The sequence below is a fragment of the Apus apus genome, chromosome 20, assembly GCF_020740795.1.
Source record: "Apus apus isolate bApuApu2 chromosome 20, bApuApu2.pri.cur, whole genome shotgun sequence".
NCBI classification, from domain to species: Eukaryota; Metazoa; Chordata; class Aves; order Apodiformes; family Apodidae; genus Apus; species Apus apus.
The window spans coordinates 195515-215902 of NC_067301.1; the positions used below are offsets into that span (position 1 = coordinate 195515).

Here is a 20388-nt window from a genome sequence, read left to right on the forward strand (position 1 = left end):
CAGACAAGGACTACATGTCTCAGTTCAAGGCAGAAGCCCCTACTCCCCTCCCCACCTCCAACCAACACCCACGTTCCTGAGCCTGCGCAGACTTGGCACTGGGAGAGAAGACACAAGTCAGACCTTGTGGCCACTTTCTCCTCCTGCTGCATGCACTCCCACCCTTCCGTGAATCTGTAGCTGTGCTAGCAATGACACGTTTGACCACGACAGCGTGGCTGGGCTTGGAACACCAGCACTGAGCCGCACTGGGAAAGAGCATCCGCAGGTTAAAGAACCAGCGCATGCTGCCCAGCATTGAGACCACTCCAAAACCCACCACAACTTCACACCTCTTACTGACCTTATCTGTGCAGCACTGGGCGGATGATCGACATCAGCGAGGTAACTGGCCAGCCAGCTCATCGTGGTGCTCATGGCAGCACCGTCCGTTCTCTCCACCAGCGGTGACTCCATTGGCACAAAATTCTCCCGCTTGATCCTGTCAGGCGTAGCTTCAATAATGTGCTCTGCAAGTGTCATCATGTTCACCTGGGAAGGAGAAGAGGAGAGCAAACTTTTGCTGCCTGGTAGCAGTAGCCTTGTGCTTGCAAGTTATAGCCCCATTTTCCCCAAACCTGAGGTAGCCAGAGTCTACTTCAGCTTTGTCTCAGCATTGGAGAGAAAGTCATTAACCAAAGCTCATTTGCTTGTGTCTCTTCAGACAAAGAACTGCAAGGTTTCATATTCCGCAGACCTCTTTCTCTCTGAGTGTATGGGGAGCCCAAATGATCTACTGAAAGGTGTCATTGGACCTTTGCTGTACACAGTGACAGCTGTCACTGCTATCTTGTTTCCAAAGGAACAGCGATCTTGCCCATCTTTGACGGAGATGTGCAGTAGAGCATGACAGGACAATAAAGGCACATCAAGAGAAGTTAAAAACCCTTGGGACCACAGCTTTGTCAGGAATCCTTCTGAACCATATCTCCCCTGCCCACCAAGCTCCACAGGAATTTTTAATAGAAAGAACAGAAAACAGTTTTTGTTTTGCAAAGATCTGATTCACCCATCTTCTGCCAGCAAGATGAGAACATTGAGATGCCAAGGCAGTGCTCCTGCTACTATTTGAGCTCAGACGACCAACACAGTATCTGTCCCACCATGACTACTTCTCATTGGTCTTTCCTACTTCTGTCATGGTTTTATTTCCCCTATTCCATACCTGGTGGGGTTCTTCCTTCCTCAAACCCAGTCTCTCCCCTTTTTCACTCTTATCTCCTTGTCCTTTAAAGTGCAGCTGCTTGGCCTGCAACCACAGCACTGCCTTTTTCACATCACTTTGTCTTCATGGGGACTGTTTCCCAGTTCCCAAAGGACTATGAAGCCACCTTGGTGTCCTGTACTGACAGGACCAGGAGACTACATTTTCCTTTTTCCTTGCAAAAACTGCAAACACCCTTCTGCACTCAGTACACTGTTGAGGCCTACACCAGTGCATGACCCTATATGCTAAACATCAGCTTTTGTCTCTGGCTTGAGAGAATTCCCTTTGATACCCCAAAAAAGTATATGCGGACCATCTGACCGCCTCTTTTCACAAAGCACAATTCAGAGTCTCCAAAGGAAGTTTCTCATACTTAGGCTCCTCTGTGCAGCCACCATGTTCTCTGAGACTGCTGATCTTGGTGCTACAGGTATGATTACCTGCAAGTCATCCATGTGGTGTAAGCAGTCCTCATCCCCTGCATTGTCCCTATAGGACAAGAGCTCTGCATCCACCATCTCCCTGTCAGCCATCATCAGCATGTTCATCTGCTCCCGCTGGCGTAGTCGATGGGCCACAGTGTCCTTTCCCAGTGCAGCCCCCTTCGGGCTCCCCGGCACCTGCACTGCAGACACACCAATATAAATGTCTTTTGGGCTCCATTTTACGCCTGATTGGCTGCCAGAGCCCCGGTATCCAGTAACTTCTGGGATGTGCTGGGAGAGCTCCCGGCCATAGTCCCTTATCCCTTCACTGGGGCTGATTGTCTCAGTGGTGGATTGCTTGGAGCTAGAGTTCTGCTTCCTGATGCTCGGCTGTTCCAGGCTCAGTGCAGTGGAAAGCAGCTTCTCCTGCCGGGCTTGAAAATATTCAGGGCTCAGCTTATGTTTTTTGGGTGCAGGGTAATCTTTCTGAGTCTCGCTACTGTAGTAACTGGAAGGTTCTGATCTTGGTCGTCTCAGCTCTGGAAACAAAGAGATCATTGGTCAAAACAAAGGATGAAACTCATGATCAAACAGCAGCTTCTGCTGCAGAGCTGCAGGTGGAAGTTTGTGCTGTGCTCCAGGACACCTGACAATATGTGCAAAGGGAGTATTTATCACCCAGGGAGGATACCACCCAACCACTCTTAAGATACACACGTCTTTCTAAAGCAGAAATCCACTCCTCTTACTCATCCTTATGCAAATGCACAGAGCACTCAAGAGATGCATAGAGAGCCCACAAGAAAAGAATTAAGCATCAACAGCAGGGTTACAGGTAGCATCTGCCACCCAGGTGAGCTCCTTGTCCCCAGTTTTTCACATGTCAAACATCAGCAAAGCAGGGCATGCTTTCAGGGTTGTTTTACCTGTGTTTGTACTGGAAATCACAGTGACTCCCTTCTGAGGCTCCTGAGAGGCAATAAGCTCACTGTGCCACTGGGACACCCAGTTCTCTGTGTTGGAGTCTGTGCTTGAGGGGCACTGAATCCTGGGGTTTTGCCCAAGTTGAGTTTGCTCATCTCGCTGCAGCTGCTCCAAGCACTCTGCCAACTTCACGTGGCCCCGAGACCGGGCAATGGCCAGTGGCAGCCTCCCAAGGGAGTCAGGAATAGAGATAGCTCGGCGGTCCCACTTGTACAGCACAACGGCTGCATCCATGTGGCCCAGGGCACAGGCCCACATCTGAAAAGGAAAAGACAACTGACCCTTTGGGCAACCTGCCTTCTCCTTCCCTTCCTGCTGGTCCCCAACTCATAGAAAAACAACTCTGATAAGCAAGACCACAACATGCCTGAACCCCAGCAACAAGCCTTTGTAAGTGTCCTATCCCCACAAAAGGCCATTACAGAGGATTAGATACATGCTATTCTCTCCTATGACAGAGAAACCTTAATCTGCCAAATGAAGCTGACAGTTTGACATTTTCTTGTTTAGTAATAAAAGGTTTTTGGTTTTGGCTTTTTTTTTTTTTTTTTTTTTTGACACTGGCATCACTGCAGAGACAGAACAGTCTCATAGGCAAAGGAATCTGAGATCAGAAACACCCAGTGTCCTGGTTTGAACCAGGACACGCAGAGAGGAATAAAGGTTGGTAACAATAAAATCAACACTCTGCTATTGTAAACTGGCACTTATGGTTTCACCTGCTTTGTCTTTTTGCATCAGTTCTCAGTCATGATTTTGTGATTCCAATGACCAAGATATTGTAATGACTTTATAACCTCTGCAGTCAAAGAGAACAACTTGAAAGAAGGCATGTAAAGTCCTTTCCCCACCATGACAGCAGAGACTAGATTTTGGGTAAAACACAAGCCAGAACCACCTGTCTGTCCCCTTTCTTCATGTTACTTAATAACATGTTTTTTTCTGTCTGGTCTCTAACAAAATACCAGGATGCTGATACGGCTGTTTCCTACCATTTACACAGTAAGACAACTTTCCTCTTCAGAGCCTGAAATGCATTAGGAAATTAACACATCAGGAAGAACTCCAGAGGGTCCTCAGACTCTCAGAAGTTTCAGTCTCTGCTCTTACCAGCGGAGTGCAAGAGAAATGATCCACATTCAAAGGGTCAACTTCCAGCTCCAGATCAATGCTGTCTGCATGTTTGGTGCTGCAGAGGAAACAAGAGAACCAGTGATGTGCTGTAGCCATGTTAGGATCATTACCTAAATGCACAGCTTTACCTAGGGCACTGTACCACCAAGAAGTGGCCACACATATGCCTGTGACACACACTTTTACTACAGCTGATGCTCCCACCAGAGATTTAAAGAGCGTAACACATCCAGTGATTGGACTAGCTCTCTCAAGAGACAGGTCCCATCAGATCAAGGGACAGGAATGAGTTCAGGGACTTGGCTGTTTGTAAGGACAACCAGAAATCTGGACCAAGCAGAGATTACATGTGCTTCTGCCATGCCTGTGTTGGGTCTTACCGCCATTTGATGAGGGTCTGGATCAGTGTAGCATAGCCCTGGGCAGCAGCTAGGTGCAGCAGTGTCATTCCTCGGAAAGTCTTGGAATGGATCAAGTGTTTGGACTTTGCCCAGCAAGCACGACTCATCATCTTCTCGCACACCACCACCACACGGCTCTCAAAGCAGCTGCCCAGCGTCCCCGTCCCAGAAACGCACTGAAACACCACACACATTCTAGTTTATCCACTGAGGGGAGCTGCCACCTGCCCTGAGCAGGCAGTCTCCCACTTCTAGAAGTACTGAGACCGCGGCACATGTGAGCGAAAGCCAACTGCAGCTAAAGACACCCACAAACCAGACTTCCTGTTCAGGAAATGCTATAAACCTTTCCACCCCCCTCCCCCCACTCAAACTCTGATAAGAAAGCACAAAGCTGCTGTGTCTGGGGACACAGTGGGATTCATACCTGCACCTGCGTTCCTCCGTTCCCATTCCCATTGCTCCCACCTCCTACTCCTTGTTTGTGCTGCTGGGAGCCTGTCATTTCAGCCATTCTCCTCTCCATCTGCTCAAGTCGTTCCAGTATTGACATCCTGAACTGGTTATCTAGGTTGGAGAGAGCCAGAATAAGGATATTTCCATGGAAAGAAAGCTCAGGTTTTGGCAGCCTACTGCAGAGTTGCTCTGTTTAGCAACGCAAAGGGACACTTGCCCTGCACATCCTAGCCCCTTTGTCTGCAATTCCAGAAAACTTCCTTAAAGAAAAACAGGCAGAAAAATGAAAAATGCAGGCAGACTGACTGATTTTCTTGTGATTCTAGCTGTATCCATACAATAAAGGACTGGTGTAATGCAACTTCTTTCAAAACACAGGTAAACCCTAAGCAAATGCAACCATTCAGATAGCATTTCAGTAGGATTATATCTGCCAAAATACTCTCCGTTTTAAAGTCAATCCCCTACTCTACATGAGTCTTGAACTCAGCCTAGCTTGCCTCCTAAAACTATGTAATAATGGTACCTGGAGGAAAAAGACTGTTTCCTTCTGTGCTTAGAAAAAGGAGCCTTTAAAAAGGCATTTGCTCCTTCTCTGACAGGCTTCTTTTCTTGGAAAACAGCTTGAGCCAAGTGCCAGAAACAGAACTACCAGAAATCACAGAGCATGGGCACTGATAATCCAATGACATCATTCTGAAAAGCAGTACAACTCTTGAGCCTACCGGTCTCTGCAGAAGCCCAAAGCCTGTATTAGTATTTTATCCTCCTTGCATTCTAACCTACCACTGTGATACAGCCACTAATGCTTCAACAGTAGAGCAGGGAGATTCAGATAGGTTAACAGGGCACTGCTAAAGCCGATGCTCAAGCAATCTTTTTGTGTTTAGAGCCAGTCAGTGTAGATCGAGTGGCTGCAAACGCAGCGGGCTCCTTCTCACTTATGACCCATAAGGGAGAAAGCTTCAAGCAGCTCATGTGAAGTTGGGCAGGATAATTTTGTGGACAGGGAACATTTAATGAATCTTGCTGTCATTCTAACTGTATATAATAGGGGGTGGGGAAAATAAAACCCTCATCCTGTTTGGTTTCATGCAGTGTCTCTGTGGTGCAGAGCACTGATAACCCCAGAACAAAGCCCATGGACAGTAACAGGAATGCATGCATAAAAATGAAGAAGCTCTCATCACGTTTTAAAAGAGAAAGTATTGTCCAATTGACTTGATTACACACAGAGTCCTCCCTGGAAGGCTGCAGGAGTACCTGTATCCTGCTCTTTGCAAGGTACAACTCTCACTGGAGAGTACTGGAGAGATGCAGACTTCCCTACTGTACTGCCCTGGAGCCCATATTGCAGTTCATTGATAAGAGACACTCAGATCCACTGGCTAGAGACATCCCCCTCTCCCTAAGAGGCTGCCATGGCTCGATTTTAGACAAGAGCTCTCTGCTCCCTTCTGGCCAGCTCCAACGGGTTGTAAAATGCAGCGTCCTGCCCTGCAATGCAGTGTGTCCCCCTGCCGTGCAGTGTCCCACCCCACGCTGCAGCACGTCCTGACCTGGCTGCTGGAGAGCCAGGCAGGGACAGAGCAGTGTCACCAGCACCTTCCCTCTAACCTCATTTCAGAGGCGAGCTCACTGTTGCCTTTTCTCACCTAGTCCAAAACACTATCACTTATTATTGTGCCTTATTAATAATTAAGCAGTCCTGTTAATTGCAAAGCCTCTGGGAAAATGACTGGTAGGCAGTCGTGGCCTCGGGCCCCGTCTCTGCCCGGACCAGCGCCCAGCAGCCGGGCCGGCCGTGCAGGGGCTGCGCGGCGAAGGGCGGAGCGGCGCGCGGAGCGGCGCGGAGCGCGGCACTGCACTGCGGTCCTTGCCATCGCCAGGCAGAGCACGTCTGCTGCGGGGACCCGCGGAGCACCGCAGCACCGCGCTGCTGCTGCCCAGGTACCGGGCCTGACACGTCTGCCACGCAGGCTAACAGCTCCGCTCTCCTCATTTAATACCACCCTCTCTCGTTGGTGGCCAGCACTCGTATTTTATTACAGCTACGAGCAGCAACACACACCAGGTATCATATCTGAGCCTTCAACCCCGTGCAGGCACAAGTAGCATCTTTTTAAAAGAATTGTACGTAAACCAGTGGTACAGAACAAGAAGCCCAGGGCTGCGAAATCCTGGGGATTTGCTCCTACCATTTAGCTGTTTCTTCTGTACAGCCAGAAACAGCAAGATAAAATTATTCCTATGAGATGCAGAATTACACTGTGCAGATTATTTCCCTCTCCCTCCCCTTTTTTCCTTCCTCCCCCCCCCAAGCTGAAACCATTTTGGAACAAAAATAGAAGACCCCATGTTTGTGTTAATTTTCCAGGCTCTGTGATCTCTAATGAATGATTAGGAAAGCCTCCACCTTTCCTAATACTAAGCTAATGACACTGAGCGCTTCCTAGAAACTTTTTGTTGAAGTTACTAAAGGGATGTCTGTTACCACCACTGTCCCCAGATGGGAGCACTAAAACAAAGAAAGAAAAGCAGGGAATTTTTCTTAGGAAACAATTTAAGACAGCAATCTTGTGCTCATACGTATTCCTCTTCAGACACCTGGACAGTGCTCTAAGTATTTAGGGCAGGACTACCTGATCTTAGATAGCCAAGGGTATTTGTTTTACTATAAAAGGAGTTTGAAGGACAGACAAATTAATCACAGTCTTAAATATGTAACCTTCAGCATCTTACCAAGACAACAGTGTTTTCCACAGATAGTTGTAAATTGCTGCTCAGTCTACCGGCAGGTCAGAAACACACTGCTATTCATAAAATGAGAAGTGGGAAAAAAAATTCAGGAGCACCAGCACAAAGTGAAGGAAGCCCTTTCCATGTCTAGCAGAGACTGACAGCATTTACCCAGCAGCAGGGCACACCCTTGGATCAGAAAGCTCGAGGCAGCAAATAAGGCGAGTGAGGCAGTAGTGCATTGAAGAGTATCTCTATGACATCCATTTTCCAGGTGATTAAACTTGCTACCCAAGTAGCTAGATCAAAGCCCCAGCTGATGGAGATTTCAAAATTATTTATGTATAGCATTTCCATATTAAATTCCATGGTATCAAGTACACCAAGTTGTGCCCTTCAAAAGTGACTGGTCATCTCAAGTGCATACACTGCATCATCTACCAAAATAAAATTTAAAAAAAGGGAGAGGAGAGAGGGAGCAAGAACAGCAAAGGGAAGACAACAACTGCTGCAAGAGTTGGTACATCTTTAACAAAACAGAACAATAACATCCAAGCACAGTGGAACAGCCAAAGGGAAGGACACCTTCTCTGGAGGTTCCCCCTGGACTCAGTCATGAGACGAAAGGTTCCCCTGCTTCCACGTGGAGGCCTGGATGCACAACAGATTACTGGGCAAGTCTTTAAGTGACCTCCTGTGAATCAATAACCTGTATGTCTCAAGTTTGCCAGTTTGTATCAAAACATTATCACTTCTGTATTCTCAGTAACAGAACTTGTTGAAAATAAAAGCACAACTTATGCTATAGAAACTGGCATGAAAACATTTCCTTTATATAGTCCTGGGTTCAACAGGGTCAAAAACAAAGTCAGCTTTACATATTACAAGTCATATGCAATACACCCAGTTTATCCTTAAACTTATGTATCTGTATTCATTTTGGCAGCACATGTAGAGGGATGTTTGCTACAGCTGTGTAAAACTTAAAGGCACTGGACAGAAAGGAAACCTCTGATGTTTTGGGAAGCAAAGGGTTACTTTTGTGTGTGTGCACCTGTGTGTGTTACAGACTGAAAATTAAGTGCAAATTTAAAAATCTCTTTACCTTGCTATAATTAAAAGATGGGCTATAAGAGCCACAGGGTGGAACGTTAAAGTATCACTCTGAGACATTCAAGACCTTTTATTCCTTATTATTCCTTATTTTTCTAATCACACTTCTGTCTTGCTCACTTCAAAGGGTCTGTGTAGAGCCACCTGCTTAGGCAAAGAAAATACAGGAACCACAGTTTCTACATTCTTGGCTTTTATATTCAACAGAGGATCTCATGACAAGGATCTATCTCACAGTGCACTGAAGAGCTCAACAGCATATAAATCAAGTTGTCAAAAGAAGCTTTTATCTTGCTACATTATGCAGGAAATCTAAATGGCTCCAGACCAGCAAAACATGTCTTGCACAGAAAGCACCCTATCTCTTTCCAAAGGCAGCAAAGATGCACGTGGATACAAACATATGCACATTTGTTAAGGAAATATATAAAATCTATTCATGGTGGTATTTATTTACAGGGTCCCATTGTCTTGTGAAAACCAGTTGTTTCAGTGCCATGTCAGGACAGGGCTGCCCAACATTGCCGGCAGCCCAAGGGGAGGCTGCCTGCCCCAGCAGGGACTGCAAAGAGTGGCCTGATCCAATTTTGACCCGCACTAAGAAATTGGCTTGACTATCACACGCATTTCCATAAAACATGAAAAATCACTTGAGTTCAGAACAAGATTCTTTTTAATTTGTACTCGGAGGGACTTTACTGCTGATTACAGTAATGATAGCAAGTTATGGACAAAACATTTCTAGAGACACCAAACTGTTCTAGTACAAGACTTCTAAGGATGGTGCATGGTTATTTACCTCTGTTGCACTTTACAGAGTGTCAGTGTGTACATTTCTACAGTTATGTCCAGACAACCTGGATATAGTTTCATATTAACAGTTTCTTTTGGCAGGAATGGTTTAAAACGGTGTTGTTTTCTTAGCCCAGAGCTCTTCACTGATGGATTTAAAGCAGACCTGAACCAGTAGCTCTATAAGCCACTGCAGCAGGCAAAGAGAGCACAAAATGCCACGAGCAGAGGAGTTAACCTAGTCACACCTCCATTTTCTCCCCTAGCGTTCTCCAATAATACTGAATTTCCCCAGTAAGAACCTGAATGGATGCTAGCCATTTACACTACACAAGCTTTCATCTGAGGCTGCAGAAACACCTCCCCCGTGAAGCCTGCTAACAGATCGAGACAGCTCCTGACTGCACATGTATTAAACACACATCTAAAGCACAGCACTTGCAAACCTTGTCCAAGTTTTTCCCATGCAAGGAGGCAGCAGGGTTGCTAACGGAAACGTGTGCAATTGTAGATAGTGTCGGACGTTCCCTGCAGAACTACCAAAAGACACGCCACCACCCCTTCATTCAGCTGTGCTGTTCTACCAGAGAAGATAACACATGTGAGACTTTCCTAAGGGTGGAGTCCCTACCCTAAATGGTACAGAAAAACAAGGACCAAATCTAAATGCCTGCGCTGCAGAACAGCCCCCTGTGATGGTCCCCTCCCCTGCATGGCCCTCCCCATCTTCTACCTGAAGATCTCTTCCAAAGAGACTGCCGTATTTCTGAGCCATGCAAACAGTGCTTCCAGTGGGCAGGCACTGGCTCAAATCACTGTCTCCCACTCACACTATTACAAACTGCAGTAAATCCACATTAGCAGACATGGAGCCTCAGATCTTGCACCCTCCGGGTATCTAGAACACCACTATGGTCCTGGAATGGAGGTAAGGGGATACCAACACACAGCCATGAGTTACAAGACCTCCTTTGCTTGGCAAGCCCCATTTAAGAAATTAGCAGAGAGCACTGCTTTTCTAATCTCTGCAAGCTGCTTTACTGGACCAGCCAAGTTCCAAAAAGATCTCTTTCATTCCTTTACCAAGCCAGCTCCAAACAGCAAGAAACTCTGTACCACACTCATGGCATGGCAGTGCAGCCAGAACGATTACAGAGGAAATACTGCTTTGCACTGATGCAAAACAACCAGCAGTTCTTAGCAGTGATAAGTGTCTAATCCAACTTGCCTTTTTTTTTTTTTTTTTTTTTTTTTTTTACACAGTCATCTGGAAATCTGGGTTTTTGCCACACCACACAGTATTTGGATAGACTGAAGGATCAGGATTTGTGATCTCCTGCACATTCCACCGGGCATTATCTGCCCACAAGATAACTATTTCCCCACAGACTTGTAACCACTGAATGAACAGTGCTGTGCAAGATCTGCATCCGTACATGTTCACAAATGTTGTCCTTAAATACTTAAGAGGTAAGAAGCCACTCTGAGGACACTGGCTTCTCAGCACGTGCAGTTCCTTTAAGTGCAGTTTCTGCATTACAGCATTCACTGTATGAACACACACAAACTGAATTTAACAAATATGGCAGCCAGGCATTGCAAAAAACCATGCAGCACAAAGACATTTTTCTGTTTTTCAGAGCAAGTCAGACATCCCATATTCTCTCATCCAGTGCAAGATGTGGGCGGGGATAGAAGCAATCTAAGGACATATCACTCCTCTCAGCATCACTCCCTGGTCCTATTTTACAAATTATCTGTCACTTGCCCATAAAATCTCGCTCAATTCTTCTATACAGTAAAAATCCCAAACACCTTGTATGTCTTGACATCAATTTGGTCTGGTTTAATACTTATTTCTGAGGTGTCATCATTGCAGAAACACCTTTTTCTGAAATGAAACTGCAGCAGCATCCTCAATGCATGTTACAAAAAGCTCTGTTTAGCAGTAAATTATTACAGGTTATAGTCTCTACCACAACATGACAACATTTAACATTTTTACTCAATATTCTAAGGCAACTGCATATCTGCGCTAGTGAGGCAGGTCACTTCCAGGCCTTTTGATTAGTGAGAAATGCCACAACTACTGAGGCACAAGACACTGTGAGCCTAAGTGACAGCTGAAGAGAGTCCACGCTTTCACAGAAGAATAAACACTACTGGGCATGGGCAGGAATAATGAAGTAATCCAGACCTGCACGTACAGGCATTGTCATTTATTTTAAGCCATTAATCCACCTACCAGCATAACACTTCTTACTGACAACACTTTTCCCATAGTTCTTCCAAACCTGTAGGACTTCAGCTATTACTACCACACCATCTGGGACTACCTTGTTCCTCTCCTTCACCCCCAGCAGCCAGTGCTCCTTCAAAAGACAGCACATTTCCCTACTTCTCTTCATCATGCCATTAGAGGAGAAGGGGGGTGGTTCAGGTGGAATTTTTTTCCCCACGTGGCAGTCGCTATACCTACAACAATAAAGCACTTTATGCCTTTTTTTTCCAGGCTTCTCTTCCCTAGAGCTTAGGGGTGGCAAGATTTCTAAGCTACCCAGGAACAGCTACTTCAGCAAACCAGGGAAGGTTTTAGAGGTAGGGCAGACTGCTAAAGATGTCACTTCCTGTGCTATTTGGTAATTTGTATAAAAACAGTTGGCTGCCTAAGGTCATTATCTGCACCTCAGGTCAGAATTGGCTCTGCTTTCCTGTAAGTGCCAACACTATGAAAGATGTTTGTGCTTTTGGATGTATGAAAAGAGAAACAGCCTAGGAGGACATGCTGGGCTGCTGCTCAGTGCTACCCAGTGCTACCCAGTGCTCGGAGACCACCTTCTCCAAGGGTTACAAGCTAAAGGAGCTGTAAACAGGAAAAAAGCACCTCACAAGGCACTAAGCTGTATCTGTGCTACAGTACTGTCAGTGCAGTCAAAACTCTGCAATTTTTATGAGAGAAAACTTAAGTCAAAGTCAAGAAATCAAATATTCATGCAGAAAACAGACTGATGAGTAGAATGATAGAAAATTGCCTCTGTTTGCTGTGAAGTTAAAGAAATAAAGACTGCTACAAGCTACAAAACTGCAAAACACTACAAAAGCAAAAGAGACCGAGATCTCCTTCACTGGAAGCTTTCAAGAAATCTGTCATCAATCATGTTTACCCCATCTCTAAACTGGGAGTGGCCTACAGAGTCTTCTGAATTCACCTTCCTAGTCCTACTCTTTCTGACAAAGCGCCCTGCAAAACAAGATTTGCAATACCCTGGCATGGAGCAGCAGTGTGCTTCAAGCATCCCTAAGCGATCCATGGAAGGTTTGGGATACTAAGCTCATCCTGTACTGAACCCACTCAGATTGTCATCTAGAGGTGTTAGGATGTGATCTGTTCTTCTGCTTGCATGATGCTACAACAAAAGTGCTGTCACAGCCCTGAGCCTGCTTCATAACATCAGCCTGGAAGGGCTGGGGACCAACAAGGGAGGACAAGGGGATGGGAACGTGATCATGTCCCACAGCTGGGGGCACAAGGAGAAGGGGGAGGAACAGTGAGCTTGAAAAGGCGCGCGTGTTCATGCTGTCAGTACAACAGAGGGGCAGACAACACAGAAGCATGCAGATTTAAACCCAAATACTGCACAACACATCATCCTCTAATACTTACTGGAAGCAGTACTTTGTCACATCTGCACATCCACCTGCAAAGGGCGGGGGTCCCCGACCTGTAGTGTCTCTACCTGCTTCCAGGTAAATAAACTGACAACATCTGGCACCAGAGGACTGACCTGGGAGTCTACAAAGGCATCAGCAGAGGCGCCGGCCAGCATCTGGTGCAGACCGTGCGGCAGGGGTGAACAGAGCAGGCTCCCCCCCCCCGACCCGGTTGTCGCCTCTCGCATTCTCGCAGCCAGCTGGAGCTCCCGGGTCCTGCCGCAGCGCCGGCGGGGTCTCAGCTGTGCCCTCCCCGCACCGCCGTGCACAGGCTAGCGCTCGCCGGCATCTCTGGGGAGGGGGCGAGTCCTGCCGCCTGCAGCGGAAGGCGCCGGGCAGCGTTCGGCGGCCGCGGGCATGGCGCGGCACGGAGCGCCCGAGAGCCGCGGCCGAGGGGCTCCGGTCTGCAGCCGGCTGCGAGGCCGCCGGTCCTGCATGCGGGAGATGTGAGAGTCCGTAAGCGCGGAGTGGGGCCGCGACTCGCCCGCTCCGGGCGGGCACCGGCTCAGCGCTGCGGGACGCTCACGGACCGGCCGCGGCTCCGTCCCCCCGCCGAGCGCTGGAGTCTGCGGACGAGCCCACGGGAAGAACGGCGGTAGCGGACGGGCAGCAAAGGCACCGTGTACGGGGCGGTGGGTTGGACGGGGGCTCCCGTTATCCCGAGCGTGCCCAGGGGCCCATCGTCGCGCCCGACACTCTCTCGCACTCGCAGGTAGCGGAGGCGCCGGTAGGGAGCCCGGGCAGCCCCAGACCCCGCCGCCAGGCGCTTCGGCTCAGGCTGCCTCAGCGGGGCGCGGGATCCCGCCACCCTCAGCCCCCGCCGGGGCCTCCCGCCACCGCCGCCATAGCGGGATGCCAGCCCCGTCCGCCGGCCCCCCCCAGCCCCGCGGCGGCCTGAGGCGGGCGGCGGCCGCCGCCTCCCATTGTCTGACCGGCGCGCCCCGGCGGCCCCGCCCCACCCAGCTCCGCGCCCGCGGGCCCCGCCCCGCCGGCGGTGACGTCACTGTTCCTGCAGGGCTCGGCCGGTGACGTCACCGCTCCCCGGCGCCCCGCCCCGCCGGCGGCGCCTCGCGCGGCCCCGAGCGCGTCCCCGGGCACGTGCGCGTCCCTCGCGAGCGGCAGCGACCCGGGCCGGGCGGAGGCTCCTGCGGCAGCTCCGAACAGGCTCTCACCTGCAGCTCTCACCTCGCCATACACAGAAGAATTAAATTTTTACTAATTGCTCTAAGAAGACAAATTGGCAGAGCGTTAAAACCCCACGTAAAATCCCTGAAGGTCTGTGCAGTTCCTCGATCCAAGAAGGAACCGCAGGCTCCTGCACTGACTCACTCAAGCAGTGGAGCATTTAGTCATTAGCCCGAGGACAGACTTCCCAGAGGAATCAGATGTCTGACCATGGAGTCAGGCTGGCACAAAAGGCAACATCCAGAGCAGAAAGTTAAGTTCTCCTCCCCGAATTTCAATCACATTATAGCCAGAACAGACTCGACAGCCTGGGAAATGCAGGCAAAGCAGTGGAGCAGAGAGGGCTGAAGTTCACAATGTAGGTCCGAGGAAGGAACAGGCATCCATGTCCTGTACCAAGGCTCATGCCCCCCGGTGTGTGCACCACGGCACCACAGCATACACAAAATATTCACCCCTCCTCCTGAAGAGAACCCAAAAATATAATCTTCTATGATAAAATCCAAGATGTAAAGTTAAACACACAGGTACATCTACCCAGATGGAAAGAGGAGTGATAAAGAGTGCTATTGCTGATGGACACGGGGGTTCTTCTACTCAAAGTGGCAAAACAACCTTTCTAAGGACCTTACGGGTAACTGATCACATCTCGGGGTTGTCTGCATCTCATCACATCTGCATGCTAGAAAGGCTGTCCAGCCCCAGAACAGAGACCTCCTCTGTGGATTCTGGTGATGAATACCCAACATCTTGCATGCTTACCACCACGTTATGGAAAACATGTACCTGTCGGGCCATGGAATGCCACAGGCAGCACATACACATCTGAATGTGTGCAATCCCATCCACCTTCTCTGCGCCAAAATCAGAGTTTGGGTGCCATCGGTACGGCCTCCTCATGCTAACATGAGTGAGCCATCACCCCCTCCAGTCTTTTTTCCATTTTCTAGATGGGAAAGAGAGCCAAATCCTACACAGAGAATCCAACAGTAGCTACAAGGCTGCCTATTATGCTCTTTTGTGTCAGGACCATTTACATTCAGCACCAGTCACCCTTGTCCATCCCATATACACTGGACTCATCAGTTCATATGATGCCTGCCTGTATTTTTAAGTGCTGTTTGGGCTCCCTATGGCAGCACTTATTCCTCCCCTGCTTCTCTCCTGAAGATGCATAAAGCATAATGCCAAGGAGCACTCACACCAGTCTCTCTGGAATTTCTGATCATGTCCCCATGCCAAGGAAATGTCATGTCTACAGACACATTTTGAAAGCAGCAAAGGCTTCAGTGGAGGGCAAACATATGTGCTTTCCCCTGGAAATCTGTACTAAAAAGCCCTTCTAATTTGTTATGCATCTGTCATTGGAAGATCTCTGTCCTTTGGCTCACAAGGGGTCTAGTTTGCTTTTTGTTTTGCTTACTTAAGAGAACCTCTCTACAATCAGAAGCTGAAAAGTGAGGTCAAATGCCTTTAGAAGCACATGATGGCTTCTGAAAACTGTCAGTTTTACTGAGAAAGAAGAAGCAGCTGCCAAGTTTATCAGAGGAGATCAGCATCACATGGGAGTTCTTCCTTTACAAGAAAGACTTTATTTGAAAAGAAAGACCACCACTGTTCTAATTAACTAGAAAAAAATAAGAAAGAACATCAGCAGCCAGTGTCCACCATCCATTTGTAAAATATCTAACTCATCTGCGGGGTAAAATAAGGAAAACTCAGAATAAAACAAGGGTGGCTGCATATAGTTTGGGAAAGGGTGACTATCATCTATAGCACAGCATAGACCCTGCAAAGGAAAGAAGCCCTTCAGAGGACTGCCACCCACCTGCTGCCCCTAAGAACTCCTCCTCTGCACATTCCTCCACGTGGCTTGATACAGTCCTATAAATAGGAGGCATGGAGGAATAGGGTCTCACAACACTTTCCAGTAGTTTGCACTAAATTCTCAAGAAGAGCTTGCAGAGAAATTGAAGCCACTGCTGGGCATGGTCAGGCAGTTAAGGACTTGCCTCCTTAGGAAAGAAACTGGCTAAAGGCTAATCTGAATTTGCAGAACTGAACAAAGGCAGCAGATTAATTTTTGTCTTAATGTAACTGAAAATACAGAGTTCACATATAGGATATCTTTGTTTTAAAGAGATTTATAGAAGACCATTGTTTGTCTAAACTTACATAAGACAGAAATTGCTTATTCTTTTACTACTCCATTCCTGGGGTATGGCTGTGAATCCTGCCTCTCTTGCAGTGGTCATACTAGCTGGAACCATCAAATGTATTTTAACAGCATAGTGCAAAAGAACTCAGTGTCTTCCACTGAGTTAATTAAAAATAATTTTTAAATTCTAGTCAATATTTTGGGACTATAAATATTCCTTGAAACCCTTCCCTCAAGACTACATAACAGGCAGTAGGGCAAGGATTTGAAGCAGGGCAGTTAAAGTAAACAGAGAAGACATGGATTTGTGTATTTATTCTATTGATAGAATCAACTCACATTAGCTTATACCTTAGCTAGCTAAGCTAACATTTGTTATCTAAGAATAAACGGCAAGATGTTGATAGTCTTTTAAATAAGAGTGTAATTTTCTCCCTTTGGAACACTGTGCGTGAAGGCAGAGGCTTCTGATAAGTCATGGTTAGTATAATTATTCAGTCTCTTTCCCTGAAGGGCCTCTGCAATGCAGCGGTCCTCTTACTTTTTTTTTTTTCCTCCTTGTTAGCAATGCCCTAGTTTGTTCCCTGCTGCAGTCCCCCTCCCTTCCACCAGCACCACATTGTAACAATCTCTAATTGAGAGCTCACCTGCTAACTAGGAGCTCGCAGACAACCACAGAACACCAGAAACAGCACTCATAGCCACCTTCTCCAGCTTCTCCAAATTCACCCACACTGAGGGAATTGTCAAACAAGGGTTTTAAAACCTACCCACTTTGCAGGCCACACTGGAGAGATTCCTAACAGCTGAATATCAGTCTCCATCCCATCAGCATCAGCTGTACTTCGTATGCAACCTGCAGCCTCAGTAGCAGAGCAGATGAAAAGCACCTGCAGACTCTTCCAATACTCAGAAATCAAGCAAACTCAATTTTGATGCTGAACAAAAGACTATGTCCTCTTTAAGAGCTATTTCCATTCCTGTTTGCAAGTGTGCCTCGACAGCCACGTCACAAACCTCTCTTTCCTCCTGCCACAGTGATCTGCCTCTGTTCGCTCCTGTCAACACACATTGGAAGCAGTGCTGCCCCGACCTCCTTGAAATGTCCCTCTTGTATGTGGCACAAGAAACAGAGCAGCTACAGGTCAGAAAGTGGAGACAAGCTCAATGTTTGTGTTATGTGACGTTACAGGGAGGGGGAGAGTCAGGGAAGGGTGCGTCAGTCTGCTGCTAATACCAATGGATAACCTTGAACAGCTTGATACAAGTACTGTGCCACTGAAATCATGCCTGATGCTACTCTGAAGGACATTCTATCATATTCTTTCCTCCCCAACTGTCTCCAAAAGCATAACCTCAGACTCTGCACATGTACACACATCGTTCTGCCAGAATCCAGCTAAAAATGGCTCCTCCTCACCTATCCCTGGTGCTTACATTTTACAGATGCACTGTGGATGCTCTAATCAGCAGTGCTTCAAAATCTCCTCTGTAAGGACAGCAATATTTAAAAGGCATTAAACTGATATCAAAAGTAATATTCACAGCAGATTTCCCAAAGCATGTGCTGTATTACAGGTACCGTGTTTGCAGCTGGCAGACAAAACAGGATGAGGTCAATTGACTGAGGAACAAACTACATCAGTGTATTAGCTCACTATTTCTCTTGCCTTCAGTAGCACCTACAGAAGCAACTACTCCTGTGACTTCTTCCGTGTAACACTTTGTAACATTAATATTAGTTTCTCAGCCATGAAATCCCTCAAGACTAAGGATCTGACCTTAACCATACTTGTCTCCTGTATTTAGCAGAGAAAATAAGACACTTAGCAAATGAGTCACCAAGCAGGAGTGTTGGGACTTTGCTAAGATGGTACAAAATGCAGTGCCCCAGCAGCTGACTCTCTCTGATGAAGAAAGATGAAAGCAGTATTACTGGGTCCTGTCTCAGTGTGTCATATAGACCAGCTCTTTCCCTGCATGTCCTTGATTTGCATTGGAAGCTGCATCTCTCTAGCAATCACACTCAGGAAATGGACAGAAAGGGAAACAAACGTTTCAGCCTCCTAAATTCCCCTGCTATCCTTCTCATTTTCCTTCTTTATAAAACGCATTTTAGGGGCATAGGGTTACCAAGTAAACCTGAACCTAAAACTTGCACGCACAGAGTTGTCAGTCAAATCTAGAGCCTGTGTTCCCATCCTTCAGTGTGACATTTAGGTACTAGAGATCTGTTCTGATCAAACATAGATTCTCCTGCCAACTGCCTGGCTCAGAGCTAATGCTCTCAGGGTGTCCATCGCATCCCCGCAAGGCACAAGGCATGCTCTTACGAGTTTAGAAAGGCAGATTGCAGCTGTGATGTGCCAGATGCTGGGTTTGCCATTAGCACAGACTGCTCCGGCACTGAGACATTATTCGACAGAATCTGTACCTGCCCCATTTGGTACCTCCTAGGTAACGAGGTGGGATGTGGGCATGACAGCAGTGGCTGACGGTAAAGTTCCCTCATTCCTTAAATTGTCCCACCATCTTCCCATTTTCGGCTTATGTAAATACACGTTTTTCTAGACAAGCTCAAGTGTCACAGTTCCCAGGGAAGACACCTGGAGGGTAGATGCTCTTCTGCTAGGGACTGGGTAGTCCCTGTTTGGGGGAAACAATCAGTTTTCTATTCAGACAAAGAAAACACCCCTGTGTCACCTTCCCATCAAATGCAGCCACATTTTGTTCACATCAAAAGAACTAATAAGAAATTACAGCAAGAGGTCTTTGGTTAATTGTGCAACAGACCTTCCCCACAGTACAAACTTACCCCTCTACAGCCCTCCCCCAAACCAGAAGCTGCTCCTTTCATTCACAGTCCTACCATTTTATGAGCTTCGTAAAAGAACATCACATGCTTCTTACCATCCAAGGACAGCCAGTCATGCTGGGAAGAAGGCAGGGTTGGCAGAGCTCTGGCTTTGTATTCAAACACCACAGAATTGGAGATGATCTGATTGTTGAAGGCAACTTGCAAAGTCACAAGCCCAGTGTCATGAGCTAGAAGAAAAAAACATTTGGTAAGACACAGACCTCCCCACAGAAATGTAAGGCTGGGTATTATCCTATTGATCTCCCCTTGTGCTCAGCAGCAGGATGAGAGCAGATGCAATGAGAGAAGAGGGAGCATTTGACAATATTTTTGCGACTAGACAACTGAAAAATCCAAAATGCCAACCTGATTTTCAAATGTGAAGGTTGTAAGATTGAGAGTCATCTTACAGGTTGTTTAGGCAGGAGGCAGAATCACATGTTCCTAAAGATTAACCAGCCTCACTGCGTTTCCAGCAGGAAGCTAGGGCCTAACAATGAAGCTAAGTTATTCTCCACACACCTATATATCCTGAGGGCCAGCACTGCTGAAACTCTCTGCAGGAAGGTTGGAAGTGCTCTCATCCTGTGAGTACCAAGGACATAGTGCAGGATATAGGCAAATTAAAGAGTCAGCAGAGCAGTGACTGCACCCCTGACTAACAGTTGCTCTTTAATCTCCTATTTCAAAACTAAATAAATGCTTAGAATTATTTTAAATTATTGCAAATAATTATTTTAAAGCTAATCCAGAGCTTCTAAATAGTATTTGTTGTGATTTGTTGTCATATGTCAAGATCCTAAATTGCTGTTCTCACACTAAATAGGTCAGAGAAAAAGGAAAAGCTTTTTGATGTTTATGCACTAGTTTTCACAATATGTCCATAAGTTTAGTTAACACACCACCACAAGGCTAAGAACTTGCTCTGAAACCACCAGCTTTATGAGACAGGCTTCCTTACCTGGGCAGTAGCAGCGCAGTACCCCTGGCTGAATTAAGGATGCAGGCACTGAGATCTGATCAAACAGACAGCTGTAATTATTGCTGGCTTCCTGCCATGGACCGGTAATTAGGACTTTCACTCCTCCCTGTGAAGAACAGAGCGGGAAAAATCAAAGCATTACAGCAGTCATCCCAGGGAGGACCATGCCCTGGAACGGCAGAGTGGCAAACAGCACTGTGAGGGC

At 47.2% G+C, this 20388-nt stretch overlaps 1 protein-coding gene across 9 annotated transcripts in view; it reads right to left on the reverse strand.

The window, feature by feature from the left end:
• CAMTA1 (calmodulin binding transcription activator 1) overlaps positions 1-20388 on the reverse strand; it is a 256449-nt gene that overhangs the window by 22367 nt on the left and 213694 nt on the right. For 7 of the 9 annotated variants that reach the window (XM_051637665.1, XM_051637659.1, XM_051637661.1 and 4 more), the window contains 8 exons: positions 20163-20289; positions 19255-19389; positions 4618-4757; positions 4170-4366; positions 3766-3844; positions 2598-2913; positions 1687-2210; positions 344-531 (listed from right to left, as the gene is read on the reverse strand). In XM_051637665.1, the coding sequence (XP_051493625.1) occupies positions 344-531; positions 1687-2210; positions 2598-2913; positions 3766-3844; positions 4170-4366; positions 4618-4757; positions 19255-19389; positions 20163-20289 (1706 nt within the window). Of the gene's footprint in view, positions 1-343; positions 532-1686; positions 2211-2597; positions 2914-3765; positions 3845-4169; positions 4367-4617; positions 4758-12954; positions 13263-19254; positions 19390-20162; positions 20290-20388 lie in introns of those variants that run through there. The other 2 variants (XM_051637667.1, XM_051637666.1) reach the window with 2 other exon arrangements.